General features: G+C 35.5%; 1 protein-coding gene across 2 annotated transcripts in view; it reads right to left on the bottom strand.

Moving 5' to 3' along the window:
* Positions 1–3,045: 3,045 nt before the first annotated feature.
* Coq8 (ubiquinone biosynthesis protein COQ8, mitochondrial) overlaps positions 3,046–15,404 on the bottom strand; it is a 138,245-nt gene continuing 125,886 nt past the window's right edge. For both annotated transcript variants that reach the window (XM_085812963.1, XM_085812962.1), the window contains one exon: positions 3,046–3,444. Coding sequence is in view for 1 of the 2 variants with exons in the window: in XM_085812962.1 (XP_085669088.1) it covers positions 3,359–3,444 (86 nt within the window). In the remaining variant the exon portion in view is untranslated. The remainder of the gene's footprint in view (positions 3,445–15,404) is intronic.

Below are 15,404 nucleotides of genomic sequence, written 5' to 3'. Positions count from 1 at the left end.
GGATGTTTTGCGAAGCAAATGCTTCGGTCTAGATGGTGGGATTGCCCTGAAAACTGGCCCACTGGTGAGATTATTTATTTGCATGAAGAAGTAGAATTGGAGAGAAAAAAGATAAAAAGAGTGAATATTGATCTATCTAAAGACGCACCCCCTTGGCATCGAATCAGTGTATCCAATTATGATAAAATGATTAGAGTGTTTGCATGGATATTTAGATTTGTAAATAATTGTAAAGGTGGTTCTGAAAAGAACGGAAACATTGAACTTTCACAGTATGAAATTGAAAATTCTGAGAAAAATTTAATTCGTTTGGTTCAAAATTATTATCTGATAAGAAATATTATAATTTTATTGAAACGCTTATTGATGATGATGGTATTCTAAGAGTTAAAACGAGAATACTAAATAGAGATGACAATGAATCCTTTCTGTATCCAATACTGTTACCAGAAAAATGTGATTTCACTAAGTTATTAATCAGAAATGTGCATAATAAGAACTGTCATGCTGGTCTTCAGATAATGCAATGCATATTACGAGAAAGATTTTGGATAGTCAGAGCTAGAAAAGCCATTAAAAATGTCCTCTTTAACTGTATCGTTTGTAAAAGATTTAAAACTAAGGCTATGTCAAGCGAACCGACACCTCTGCCACCAGACCGAGTTACGGATTGTGCGCCATTTGAAATCATAGGGATTGATTTGGCCGGACCGCTGTTTTTAAAAAATGGAGGAAAGGTGTGGATCGCGCTGTTCACCTGCGCTGTGTACCGTGCCATTCACCTTGAACTCGTAAATTCTCTCTTTACTGATGCGTTTCTCCTGGCGCTTCGACGATTTGTTGCTAGGCGCGGACGCCCTAGAATAATCTATAGTGATAACGGGACAAATTTTCGGGGTGCATCTAATGATTTATCAAAACTAAATTGGGCTAAAGTATTAAAGGAAACAGGCACTGAAAGGATAATCTGGAAATTTATTCCATTTACTGCAGCTTGGTGGGGTGGCTGGTGGGAGAGGTTGGTTCGTACAGTAAAAGAATTGCTGAAACGTACTTTAGGTAAATCAGTGTTATCATATGAAGAACTTTATACTATTATTTGTGATTGTGAAACTATAATTAATTCTAGACCCTTAACTTATGTTTCTGAAGATCCGCAAGAATTAGTACCTCTGACACCCGCCATGTTTCTTATCGAGAACAGAAATTCCAATGTTGAAGATCTTGATGAATTAAATTCGTCAAGTCTTAATAAGAGATTAAAGTATAGATCTAAATTGTTAAATGATCTGAGGCAACGATTTAGAAAAGAATACCTTAGTCAACTGGTTCAAAAGCATAATGAAAAACGATCTCGGGAACCTGTAGTAGGAGAAATAGTACTGATGGGGGATGATAACAGAAAACGTTTATTTTGGCCTTTAGCCCGAATTACAGAATTGATCCCTGGACGTGATGGAAAGATTCGTACGGTTAAACTTAAGACCCGGCATGGAATAGTTATACGACCAATAAAACGCATCTTTCCTCTGGAGATACAGTCCAATGATAGAAACATAATTCCTGATAAGAAACTGGGTGCAGAGGAATCTAATTCTAGTGCTGGGTGTACGTTAAAAAAGGGAATTGCACCTGATAAAATGGTGATGCAACAATATTCCTCCTCTGGACGACTTGTAAAAGCTCCAAAAAGACTTGATCTTTTAAATAATGTTTGTTATGAGTTTGAGACTCAACCTGAGTCTCAAGGGGGGGGAGGATGTTGTGAAATGAACTGAAGTAATAACCGGCGCGAGGCGCTGCTGTTTGTGACGTCAGCCTGCGTGCTGAGTGTTTTCGACTGTTTTTGCTTGTGGACGAACGAAAGCTGATCTCGGAAGAGTGATACTGTTTTGATGGAAATAAAGAATGATTTATTAAGAATTTTTTTGTCTTTATTCATAATGCACCCAGCCTCGGGTAGAGGCAGGCCCGCAACTGAACGAACTGTTTTAAATATATTTGATTTATATATTTTCTGTGTTCTTCGTAACAATAAGTCTTAAATCATTAAGTAGTTTTTGGCGATGTCTAGCCCTTTTTCGAAGACCTTTCAAATCGCAGAAATCAACATCAGGAACACCTAAGCTACGATTCTCGATGAGAAACATTGCTGGAGAAAGTGGGATTAAATCATCCGTATTTTCCGACAGATAGGTTTGAGGTCTAGAGTTAATTATTGACTCGCAGTCGCACAATACTGTGTACAACTCCTCGGTTGTAAGAACCACGTTACCGAGTGTCCTTCTCATCAGTTCCTTTACTACACGAACTAACCTCTCCAACCAGCCTCCCCACCAAGCGGCTGTGGGAGAAATAAAGTAACATTAGCGAACAACATGCTAAAATGAACTTCCTTGGGTGAATTCCACTTTGAACAGATTTTGTCACATTTCTTTTTTACTGAAATTATAGGAATTTATATACGCTGATTTCTGATACAGCGTATATTTTTAACCATCATAACCTTAATTACATTTTGAATATGAAAACATTAATTCTGCTTGCTTTAATAATTCTTGGAGCAAAGAAGAAAATTTATTAAACGTCTTCCAAAAAATGATTAGGTTTATTTCACTTGTTATTGTTTGTAGTATTATTAGTAATAATTTCTTCTATGTTTACCTTCTTGGTCAGTGTTATGGCGTGACATAATGAAGGTAAAGGATGGTTAACTCAAGGTCCGTACACCTTGAGACCTTGGGTTAACCAAGGCCATCTTGATGGGATCTCATAGCCTTGTGTTAAGAGAGGTGATCGCAATTCAATAGGCAAATTGTTAGCACTCTTCTCTATCTTCGAAGATGCATTTAGTTCAAATATAACAAATATAAATGTAAATGTAATTTGTATGCATCATTAAGTATAATCACATGGAATAAAAATAGTTTACTCCGAAAAATCAATGGACTTTGGGATTTTATAAACGAATATTCCTCTGATATTATTGTTGCAACTCTCAGGGCTACAACGTGCAGGTTACAAATTAAATAATCACAGCAGGAATTATAAATATAAAGATTTAATATGGATATCTCACACAAGCTGAAAACGTTACATTACTCTAACTAGTGCATACACATAACTGAGTAAAAAAGGGAATTTCCCCGCTTAGTTCGCAGTTAAAGGAAAAAAAATAATAATAAAAAATAGTCCAATGAAATGCGGGGCTCCGTCTGTCGACCTTCGCCGAGCCGTTACGTAATCGTCTGTCTGCAGCAGCAGTCTCCAACATTCTCTCCCTCTTTCAGTCGACTTCAGGTTGGCTCAAAGACATACAGTACCCGGTCGAAGAGATACAATTTCTGAGGCACCTCGATCACACGTCCAAATCTTGACACTTTAGCACCTTGCAGGATGTTACTAGTGTCATTTGAAGAGTCATTAGAATCTGAATGCTCATCACTAGAAATAGAAGAAATAGGATTAGTAAAAGCGTTATCGTGTATGGGATCAGTGGGTGTGTCCGTTAACTGCACTTCCAATGGAAAGATTCGCTGAATGGGACGAAGCAGCGTACCAGCTTGAGTCTTTAGTTCTACAGTTCTCACCTTGCCATCTTTCCCAGGAATTAGTCGAATGACATTAGCTAAAGGCCAATGCATCCGTTTTTTGATATCATCTCCTATCAGGACAATTTCACCCAACCGTAGCTCTGACGATGGATCCTTCTTATTTTGGACCAGAATGCCTAAATATTCTTTCCTAAATATAAGTCTTAAATCATTAAGTAGTTTTTGGCGATGTCTAGCCCTTTTTCGAAGACCTTTGAAATCGCAGAAATCAACATCAGGAACACCTAAGCTACGATTCTCGATGAGAAACATCGCTGGAGAAAGTGGGATTAAATCATCCGTATTTTCCGACAGATAGGTAAGAGGTCTAGCCCTTAGCCTGTCGAGTGATTTTCTGCGAATCCCTTTAAAACTGTCGCTAGTTTTGGACCGAACTTCCCGTAAAATTTCGCGAAAATAACCCTAAACCTCTGAAAATTGTCAAGCAGTTCTTTTGTTATTTCCCATCCCTCCCAGAATTTTACTTCAATGATTCCGCTAAGTGAGATTGATTGCTATATATTGTTCGGTAGCTGTGAGCTCTTAAGAGAATTGTAAAAGGCTAGACTCTCCGTGATGATCGTCTTAATGCCACAGGCTACAGCTGCGAAACTTGAAAGTTTCCTTCCCTTAAACAATCTTATCTCTACATATCTTCTTTACATATAATAAAAGAAAGAGTCTGTGTGTGTGCGCCTTTCGTTCGCGCTGCGCGTAAGCTAATAGACTCACGGCTACGAAATTTGGTACATAGGTACATCTACACAAGAGCCAGTGCACTTCGAAGCGATTTTTTCGAAATTCGAATTCGAATTTTTTTTTATTTCATGTTTATGACGAAATCGTGTCATTTTGAAACATAATGGGCTATAGGAAAGCGAGATTTTACTCTACACACTCCATTTTCACATCGTCATGAAACGTAGGCACTTAGCTATTTTACGAACTTAAAATAAATTTCGTGTTTCAATAAATCGATTAAATACGAATTTATTTAACAAAGGGAGCTTAACACTTTTTCAATGGGATTTTTTCTAAAAAAGTTTATTTTTAAAAATGTACAGTTTATTTTTCTTTGGTTTTTGGACACGTTAAACTTTCATCCTTGCGAATGCTTTTACAAAAAGAATTTTGGAAAAATGATAATATTTTGTATTTTAAAAAGATTTTTTAAATGAAGCTTCCGAGTACATTTCTCACATCTAACATCTTTAAAAATGTGATTTTGGCAACAATTTTCCTGTCTTATTGTTGTTGATAGATTTTTGATGAAATCGCATCATTTTGAATAGTTTCATTCTTTTAGAAACATGGGTTTGGCAACAATTTTTCATCGTATTTCTTATGTCACTGTTTTTAAGAGATTGGCATATTTCATTGTCATTTTTATATAAATATAATATATTTTTATTGATTTTTTTTTGATAAAGTTGTTCTGTGGAGTAAAATTCTGCGCGGAATTTTATGTTTTTTGAGTTGCTTTCATGTTATTTTTTTGCTTATTTCACTGTTTATAAGATATTGAAAAGTTTTGCATGATTTTTGTTCTTCTACGGAAAGTTGTTTAATTTTTTAATTAGGATAATTAATATTTGTATTAAGAGATATAGCTTATTTCATTGTAATTTTTTCCTTGAAAACATAAGATAAAATATCATTAATTATACTTTGCTTTTCAGAATTTTTTGTTTTTTGCATTCCTTTATTTTGTTTATTGCTCATTTCACTGTTTTTAAGATATTGAAACGTTTTTGACTGATTTTTTTAGGAAACAAAGTTCTTAACCTCCTTTATACCATTTGAGTTCTTAAGATTTTGCAAAGGGAATTTGGTTAATTTATTCATTAGGATAATTAATATTTGTATTAAGGGACATTGTAATTTTGTTATACGTAATAACTTTTTTTATGAAGTTGTTCTGCAGAGTAAAATCCTACGCAGTTTTTTAATTTAACGTTTGGAGTTCCCTTCAGCCATTTTCCCGGTACATTTAAAAGCCAGACGAATGCTCGCAGCGAAGCTGCTAGTTTTCAAATAAATTGGTTTTAAAATTTACCCGGTTAAATTTTAAATTATTACGCATTTTTAACCTAAGTAACCTAAATCTGTATGTCAATGATTATCACCGGAATTTTAATGCAGACTGATTAAACTGCTATCACTAAAATTATATTCTGACAAATATCTGGTGCAACTTTCATTCCTTCTGAGATATTGCAGAAACATTTCGTATTATTTCCGATTTTCTGTATTTTTGTCATTAATTAAAAATCTTTAAAACCTTCAGCATTTTCCTATATTCTTTCTCAACTGCAGGCAACTAATAATTATTTTAAATAATTTCTTTTTTCCTTAATTATTACGTAGTTTTAAGAGAGTAATAAACGAAATATTTGGGTGTTTTTAAGGGTGATAATATTAATATTAAATTTGCATTTTACTTTTTCATATACATTCAAGATATTCAGAAAGGGAATTATAGCATGAAACCGTTTTCAGTGTATCATAAATTTATTGATTCAAATTAAAAATTCTTGCTTTCCTGTCCAAGAAACACTAGTAAATTTTATCTGAAATAGGAAAGATGAGACATATTAATAACAAACAAAGCAATTAATTTGGAAGTCAAAGAACAAATATCAGCGTTATATTTTCAAATTTTCACAGGACTAGTTTCTTACCGAACCATCATCTTTAGCTGCAAAAGCGCAAATGAACGAGATAAGATATAATGAAAATTAGATTGTGAAAATTTGAAAATATAACGCTGATTTTTGTTGTTTGATTTCCAATTTAATGTTTGTTCGGCTTGTTATTGTATCTTAATTAAACAAAGCAATGTTGTTACTTATTAGCTTACAATATAATTTATTCAATATGGTATTTTTGTAAAGAAAGAGTGTTGCTGTACATTTGGTAAAGTATAAATAAGCATTTCATTTAATAATTATAAAAGTTATTAATTATTTAATAATTAATAATAAAAATATGAATAATTAAATATTTTTTCGGAGATATATTTTCCGGCGATATTTTTTTTCTAGGGATCCCAGCATACATTTTTGAAGCATTATGCTCTAAATAAATGTCTTGTTTAAACATAGCATTTATTCTTGACAAATCTCCAACCAAAGGAAATAACTTACTAGGGAGGATATTCAAACAAAAATTTTTATTAGAATAAATATTTTCGTTATTTTAATACTACTAATAATATATACAAACATTAGTTTAAGTTCACTATAGTTGAATGAATAAGATTGCTGGATGTTGGTATTTTGTTGTTGGCAACCGAACAGTTTAGCTGCTTGTGGTCTTTATGATTTTCCCGATGCGTAACGTGAATTCAAGCCAATTTTATTTAGAAAATTGCCCACGAAGGTGTTCTCTTAAAGCAGATAACCCATGACTTCTTAAAAACTGTAAAATATAATCTGTGGATATTTTCCGTTATACGATAACACGAAGAAAATGATTTCCTATACGAAACATATGATCAGCGCTGTTATTGCCCGCCGTTTAATTAAATGCATCCATCTTATTCCTTACAATTAATTTTCCTTTTTCAATGAAGATTTGATTTCAGTAAAATGTACTATTTACAATGTGTCATTTTATTTTGCTCGTTTTTTATGCAAATATTCAAATTCAGATAGGTATTGCATGAGTTCAGAAAGCCAACTAGTCTCCGAGCGGTAAGATAGCTGAGCACCGGTAAATTCTAGCGGCTGCATGGGGGGTTTAAGGGTTTTTCATAAGTACAATTGATTGTGAATTAACATTTTGTGTCCCACAAAAAAAATCTACCCCGAAGACTTCCTTTCCCTTAGACAAATAGGTCCTGTGTGCTTTATCATAATCCAAAATCTTAAGCGTAAAAATCTTTTATCATAGCCGATGATGACGACAAAATATTTTCTATCTGATGTGTCAAGTTAGCATAATTGTATATTTCTAACGAAAATTGTTTCGCTCATGTTACCCTAGAATGAAAAAAAGATTCAAATCGGTTTTTAGCTTAAACAGTATTTTCATTATTAAGTATATCACGAATTTTATCAATAGTATTCTTAGTATTAATTGCAGGCATGTATTCAAGAATATAATATACACAAAGCTGTGTCTAATGATTACGGCTGATTTTTATATAAAATTTATAGTATAAAAATTTAGGTTCATAGGTCAGCCATATTTGAAAGAGTACTTGTGTATTATAAGAAAAGAGAGAGAGAAATTTTAGAATCAAAAAATTTCCCACGAAGTAATATAAAAGTGCAATAGAATACAAAAGAGTACAATACTATTTCATGTTTTGTGGATATACTTGGAGACAGAAACATGTTTCAGCTGTATTCGTTCATCGGAGAAAAACTTTTCATATGAAGCTATTTTTTTTTTCAAATCTTTCAATATACAAGTAATACAAAAGCAGTATGGGAATTTCTTTTCTTAATACCCAACCGAAGAGCTGAGGGGACGTACAATGATTAACATACAATATGTGCCTTGAATTATTTTGCTTTACATGCAGTTTCCTTATATATGTAAAACAAAATAAACTTTCACCCATTCCAAGATTTCAAGAACTCACAGAGAGAGAGAAATATCTATAACAAATTTTATTGCTGTCTGACTGATTGCTTCAGAAACAATAAGTCTTCCAACTCAAGCTTTCAAGCTTCAAGCTATTCAAATACGAACGCTTCTCAGCAAAGCCATTTGGACCGCATCTGCTTTGTTAAAGAAAACCTTTTGGGGGTAAAATCATCCACTTCATCGGGTTTTTCAAACAAAGCAGTCAGTGGTACCTGCTGACCTAGAGAAATTTCTCAGAAACTTTTGTTCGAAAAAAAAACGAGTTTTATATTTTTAAGAATTTCCATTCTGACAGCAAGAGTTTGTTATTCTTCATATATAGATGAAAAGAAACTAATTTGTTTTTAATAAAGAAGAAAAAAATTAATAAGCTTATTTAAATTTTTTACACAGCACCGAGTAAGGAGACAAAATTTAATTTTCTTTATAAATATTTTTCTCAGACAATACTTTAGTGTTTTTCAAATTACGAGAATAGAGCGTTAGTGCATGCATTTTCAAATCAGATTTATTTAATTAATATATATGGATATGCCGAACAAGCACACTTTCGCACACATACACTGTATATTAGTACATACATAAAAATGAAATAAAATTTGAAAACAAGCAATTTAAAAACTACTGTATTGTAAAATTATTGAAAATTTGTTTTTACCTCATTTTTTTTCGTTATATACATTTACTTCAGTTTTTTTATATGCATTTAATTAATTTTATTTTGTTATATGCATCTGTTAGTGTTTTTGAAAAATTTTTAGATTTTTTGAGTATGGCAAAGGAAACGAGATCTATCAGCCGAAGGCAATGAATGTCTCCATGGACGACTCTCTAAGTAAAACGTACTCATGTTCATGTTACATGAGTTCATGTTACATGAGATGAGGGGAAATCACAAAATTCAACCAGTGCGTTTGTTTGGATTCGAATATGAGTCGAAATAGCGATAATCAGATATCTTAGCCTGGAGGCCATTGATTGGGTTTGACAGATTTGGAAACCTAATAAACAGTATTTAATAAATATAATATTATTAAACGAATCGGATTTATATAAACCAAATAAAATTCTTATATCGAACACAACTAAAACTCGATATAACTTACACATAAACTGATGTGTAATAACACTGATAAATTAAAATACTAAACGGAATATACATTAATTCTACATAGATAATTTTTTGTAATGTATTTCGCTGGGAATGTCTGGCCGCAAAATTCTGATTATATATACCCTTATTTTAAGGTTATCACATATCTGATGGTTTGACTTTTACCTCAAAACACAAAAAATCCACAAAATTCAGTAAAATTAATAACTTTATTTCCCGGTTGAAAATTCTCTGAATATTTTCAAATATAAAAGCACACGCGACAAGCAATTTGCTTTAAATAAACATATGCAGCAACGAGAAGATGCGCTTTTGACAGCAACTCGTTTCGAAAATCGAAAATTTTTCTAAATGTAAGAGATTTGTCGCTTAAATTAATTTTTCATTAAACAAACAAACAAACAAACAAACAAACAAACAAAAAAAAAAAAAAAAAAAAAAAAAAAGAATCGCATATTATTAAAAGAATTTTATTGATAATTTAGATTCTGAAAACAAGAACATTGTTGTTATAAAAAACAAAGAAAAAATAAACAACATATTTCATTCAACGGGGGCCAACTTTGGCGCATGAACTTTTCAGCATAAAAATATTTGAAGCATGTTTATGGATAAAGGTTTATTTGATTATGGCAAAGTACTCGATGGTTATTTGCCTAAGGTGAGTGAGTGAGTGAGTGCACCGCTATGATGGCTTCCGACCACGGACATGAACCAAATGGAATTATATACCATCACGGCGGGGAAGACTCCAGAGTAACAAGGTTGAATATTATAAACTAATAACAGTAACTCAAAATTTTTACATATTGTTAACTGCAAGGCACTAAGCGTTATTCTGGTTATCTGCTTTAAGTTCTGAACTTTTGAAACATTATAATATTATCCACGGTTGTTTCTGCTTAGGCAGTGTGCTGAGATTTTCTCTATTTTATCAAGGGCTATTCTGTTTTTGGGTGTGTTAGTCGTCCGCATTGCCTAGGCACAGTCCGCTGGTTTCTTCAAGTGCCAGGTTCTTGTATGTACACAATGGAAGTAATAATGGTCCGTGTCGCCTTCCTCTCCGCATTCGCAGAAAGGAGTATCCCTAAGTCTGAATCTGTTCAGGTATACTGGGAATGGTCCATAACCTGTCAAGAACTGTGTTAGGCTAGCACAGTGGGTCTTTATTTCCATGTTAACTTTTGGCAGTAAGCGAAATGTCCTTCGTCCTACCTCTGCTTCTGTCCATCTACTTTGCCAATTTTGTAGCAGACTTGTCAAAGTTGTTCCCTTAATATGAGACCAAGGAAGTTTAGTTGGTCTTTCTAATATATCCGTGCAGTTGGCTGCCTGCTTCGCCAGTAGGTCAGCGGCTTCATTGCCTTGAATCCCTGTGTGAGCGGGAACCCATTTTAAAGTGAGTCTTTGCGAAATAGGCATTGTCAGAAGCTGTTTCTGAATTCTGTATACCAATGGACTCCGGCTGTTTTGACTTGCGATAGCCGCCAGACTTGATGCCGAATCACTGAGTATGGAGAATTTCTCCTGTTGACATGTGTTCGCATATCTAATTGCAGCACTGATAGCTAGAAGCTCTGCTTGGTATACCGAGTTGTTCAAACCTAATTTCCTTTTCCACTCGAATGTTACAACTGCATTTTCTAGTCTACAGAAGGCGCTGCCCGTGCCGTTCTCAGTTTTGGAGCCATCTGTGAAAAGGTTATTACTGTACCTCTGAATTGGTTGGTCGTTTATACTGATACCGTCAGAGAGATTGAAAGCTGCTGGATGAAAGTTATTGCAGTTGTTTTGCTCCTCGTAGTCCGAGTGGTGATAACTATGACCCCAGAGTGTTGAAGTTTGACCCAGCTTGGTAACCCTTACGATAGCTGCCTCCCTTTCTACTTGGTGAATTTCGCATTTCTTTGATATAGAAATGAATTATTCAAGGCATAGTTATGCATTTATTTCACTGAGCTGCTTACGCATGAGGCCTGGAATAAATATGCCTCTCAAGTATAAAACAATTCTATTTTCTTTGGACGCAAAATTCCATTAACTGAAAACAGTAACTCAAAATTTGCCTTGAGTTATTTATTAATATATCTTCAAGATGTTATGTTAGTTAATTGTCATTCATATCAACTGATAATCATTATCTGATCTTCCCTGTATAGTGTTTTTTTGCGTGTATAACTGTAAGTTGTTAAAGCCTAGTTTCCTTTTCCACTCGAATGTTACAACTCCATTTTCTAGTCTACAAAAGGCGCTGCCCGTGCCGTTCTCAGTTTTGGAGCCATCTGTGAAAAGGTTATTACTGTACCTCTGAATTGGTTGGTCGTTTATACTGATACCGTCAGAGATTAAAAGCTGCTGGATGAAAGTTATTGCAGTTGTTTTGCTCCTCGTAGTCCGAGTGGTGATAACTATGACCCCAGGGTGTTGAAGTTTGACCCAGCCTGGTAACCCTTACGATAGCTGCCTAACTTTCTACTATCAAATCTAGGGGAGGAATTCCTGCTAGTTGTTGTAGGGCTAGTGTTGACGTGGTACGGTAGGCCCTGCATACTTGAAGTAGCTGCTGTCTCTGAATAGAGAGCAGGGATCTTTTCATATGAGAGGTAAGTTCGCCACCCCAGATTGCTGCTCCATAAGCTATTACTCTTTCTGTAATGGTTCTATGCCAAATTTTTAGTAGCTTAGATGAGATACCCCATTTATGTGAAGTCATGCGTCTCATGTTGTTGCTTAGGATGCTAATTCGAGTCTTAAGATTCCTGACATGTGGCATCCAAGAAAGTCTGTTGTCGAGTAATAGCCCAAGATATTTCAATTGGGGAAAGCATTTTACCGGTATCCCATGGAGTTTAATGCTTGGGTTGCGTCTTAGCTGCATAAGCAGTCTTAGCTACGTCCTATGAGCAAAGCTTTAGTTTTCTCTGCCGAAATCTGAAGCTTATGTGCTCTGGCCCATTGGGAGAACAGATCAAGACAGTATTGAGATCTCATTTCGAGGTTACTCCTTCCTGCTACAACTAGCATAAAATCGTCCGCATAGGCTATGATTCGAGCGTATTCTACGCTCTCAAGCTGACGAAATGCCGAGTTTGCCACTATATTCCACAGTGTTGGTCCAAGGCATGACCCCTGTGGGCATCCTCTAAAGACATTTTTGACATAAATGCCGCTGTCTGATGTTACTTGTACACTTTGATCTTGAAGGTACGAGCGAAGGATGGTAATAATGGCTGTTGAGCAGGCCATGTTGTATAGCAAATTTATTACGTCTGGCCACCAAAGGGAGTCAAAGGCTCCTTTGATGTCAATGGCTATTGCCAGTGAGTGCAAATTGTTATCCTTGTTCTGTTTGATAGTGGCCATTAAGTCTTTTATGGCATGTTCAGTAAAGTTGCCCATTCGGAATCCATATTGGTTGGGATGCAGGGCGTTGTTCCTTTGCAGGAAGAAGTCCAATCTGTAAAGAATTACTCTTTCCAATACCTTACCGGGCGCTGGCAGTAGACAGACTGGCCTGTAAGATGTAGGTTCTGCCGGAGTTTTGCCTGATTTTAGGAATAACGCCACTTCTGCCAACTTCATATTTTTAGGAAAGTACTGATGTTTCCAGCAAGCTGAAATGACCGCAAGGAATAGTTTTGGGAATTCCCGGTGTATCCCTCTAATGATGATATTATCAATTCCATCCGGACCTGGAGCTTTTTTGGGTGCCAGAGTACGTATGATGTTATCCACTTCCATTTGCGTAGGAGGGAGTTCGTCTCTTCTGGTAACTTGGCGAAATTTCATACTGTAGATTTTTCTCGCTTCCTCTTGCTCCTTTAAGAAATCTTCTTCTTCATCATCAGGAAAAACTGCATTTATGATCTCACTGATTACTTCGATGTTGGATGAGGCAGTGCTATTCACCATAGGCGAAAGGGTCGTAGGACGAAACACCTTGTTACATGTTATCTTTTGAGTAGGTCCAAAGGCTTTAGTGACATTACTACAGTAAGTTCTCCATGAGATTAACTTGGCCTCTTTTCCTTCGGCGTATTCATTTATTCCATTTAGTTGAAGTTTCGAGTAGAATATCTTTCTTTCAACATTCATATAATTTTTATATGTCAGTTCGCCATTTCTACGGAGCATAGAGCCACACATACGAGTACAAAACTCAGGCTTTCTGATAGCACAGTTTTAACATTTAAGAATGTAAAAAGAAGAATATACCATTATAATAACGCGCATTTGAAATACGAAGGCAAACAAGAAAGCTGGTTGCAACATTTTATATTTTTTCCTGACGAATCAGTAATTGTAATCATTTTTCAATACAAAAATAAAATATTTGATTCTATAACATATAGGCATAAAGGCGTCCTCCGTTACAATTCTTATTTTTTTTTTTTTGTTTCTACTAAAATTCGGCAATGTACTATAACAACGTCGGATCCTGTTTGACTTTCATTTGTATAAAGTACCACAAGGCAAACAATTGTAAAACGATTTATCTTCTTTCGCAAAATTTTAGTCGGCACACAGATAATACATACCTGCTGTCTGACAAAGATACTTCACTCTAAGGACTTTTTCCTAAAGTGCTCTTTTCAAAGAGACTTCACACCCTATTAAGACCTTTGTGTCAACTGACAGCCGCCTGCAGAAAGGTAGGGGAAGGAAGACCAGATCGCGTCGTCTAAACACGTCTTTTAAGCAATCTTCGCGAAATTCGGGCTTCGTATATACACGTCTTAAGCATTTTTCGTGCGATTTGAAATTCGTGTAAAGTCGTCTTACGCATTTTTAAAGAAATTCCAAAAACGTTTAAACACGTCTTAAGCAGTTAAAGGGCTAGAGTTAATTATTGACTCGCAGTCACACAATACTGTGTACAACTCCTCGGTTGTAAGAACCACGTTACCGAGTGTCCTTCTCATCAGTTCCTTTACTACACGAACTAAGCTCTCCAACCAGCCTCCCCACCAAGCGGCTGTGGGTGGATTAAACTTCCATATTATGCGTTGTACAGCCGTTTGCCTCAAAAGATTTCCCAATCGATGTTACTAAGTTCTCTTTGTGCTCCTCTGAAATTAGTTCCGTTGTCGGAATAAATTATTCTCGGCCTCCCCCTTCTGGCTACGAATCGTCTCAATGACTACAAGAATGCGTCGGTAGACAATGAGGAAGTCAGTTCCAAATGAAAGGCTCTATATATTGCACATGTGAACAAAACAATCCAAACTTTTTCACTTCCCTTCACATATAAGGGTCCTGCCAAATCAACTCCTACCACCTCGAACACCGCTGCGTCATTGACACGATCGCCTGGTAGCGACACCGTCTCGAGACCAGGAGACTTGGCCTTGTATCGATTGCATCTTGCACAACTTTTTACGACTTTCCTGACCGCTCTTCTGCCCCTCACTATCCAAAATCGCTCCCTTAATATTCCGAGTAATATTTGGGTTCCAGCGTGACAATTTTGTAAATGATAATATTTTATCAGACGCTGAGTGAAAATATACCGGTCTGGTAAAATAATTGGACAAATAAATTCAGGGTCGTCTGATCGCTTTGTAATGCTTGTTTTCACCCTTTTTACACCCTCACTGTCTGAAATGACACTCATATTGGGAATAGAGTCGGCTGAGGGAAAATACTTATTTTGTACAATTTTTATAAGAGTTTTTTCGGCATATTCCATCTCATAAACGGTTAAATCTCCAGTCTCTCGAAACGCACGTTTACCTTTTGCGTTTTTCTCAAACCGCAATATCCATGCGACTAATCGAATGATGGATTGAAAATTCGAAAACCTAATTGCATACCAAGGTATTTCCTCTTCAACTGAATTAAGGCTACACAATCTAACCTTCCTTTTTTCTCGTTCTACCTCAGAGGTCTCGTAAGCCAAACGGCCAGTTGTTATTAGGTTCCAGGAGCCAGGACGGACCCTCCCACCAAAGAGAATAGAAAAAGGAACGAGGGGAACTGCCTCTTGAAAGCATATCTGCCGGGTTTAAATCACCTGAAACATGGCGCCAACACTGAGAAGGAATCAAACTGTTTATTTCTTTTACGCTATTCACAACGAAAACTGACCAATCACCACGGTT

Source organism: Stegodyphus dumicola, chromosome 3, assembly GCF_044657685.1.
Source record: "Stegodyphus dumicola isolate Sdum_Otavi_A_Nest chromosome 3, ASM4465768v1".
Taxonomy (NCBI): domain Eukaryota; kingdom Metazoa; phylum Arthropoda; class Arachnida; order Araneae; family Eresidae; genus Stegodyphus; species Stegodyphus dumicola.
This window is presented reverse-complemented; position numbering and strand designations above follow the sequence as displayed.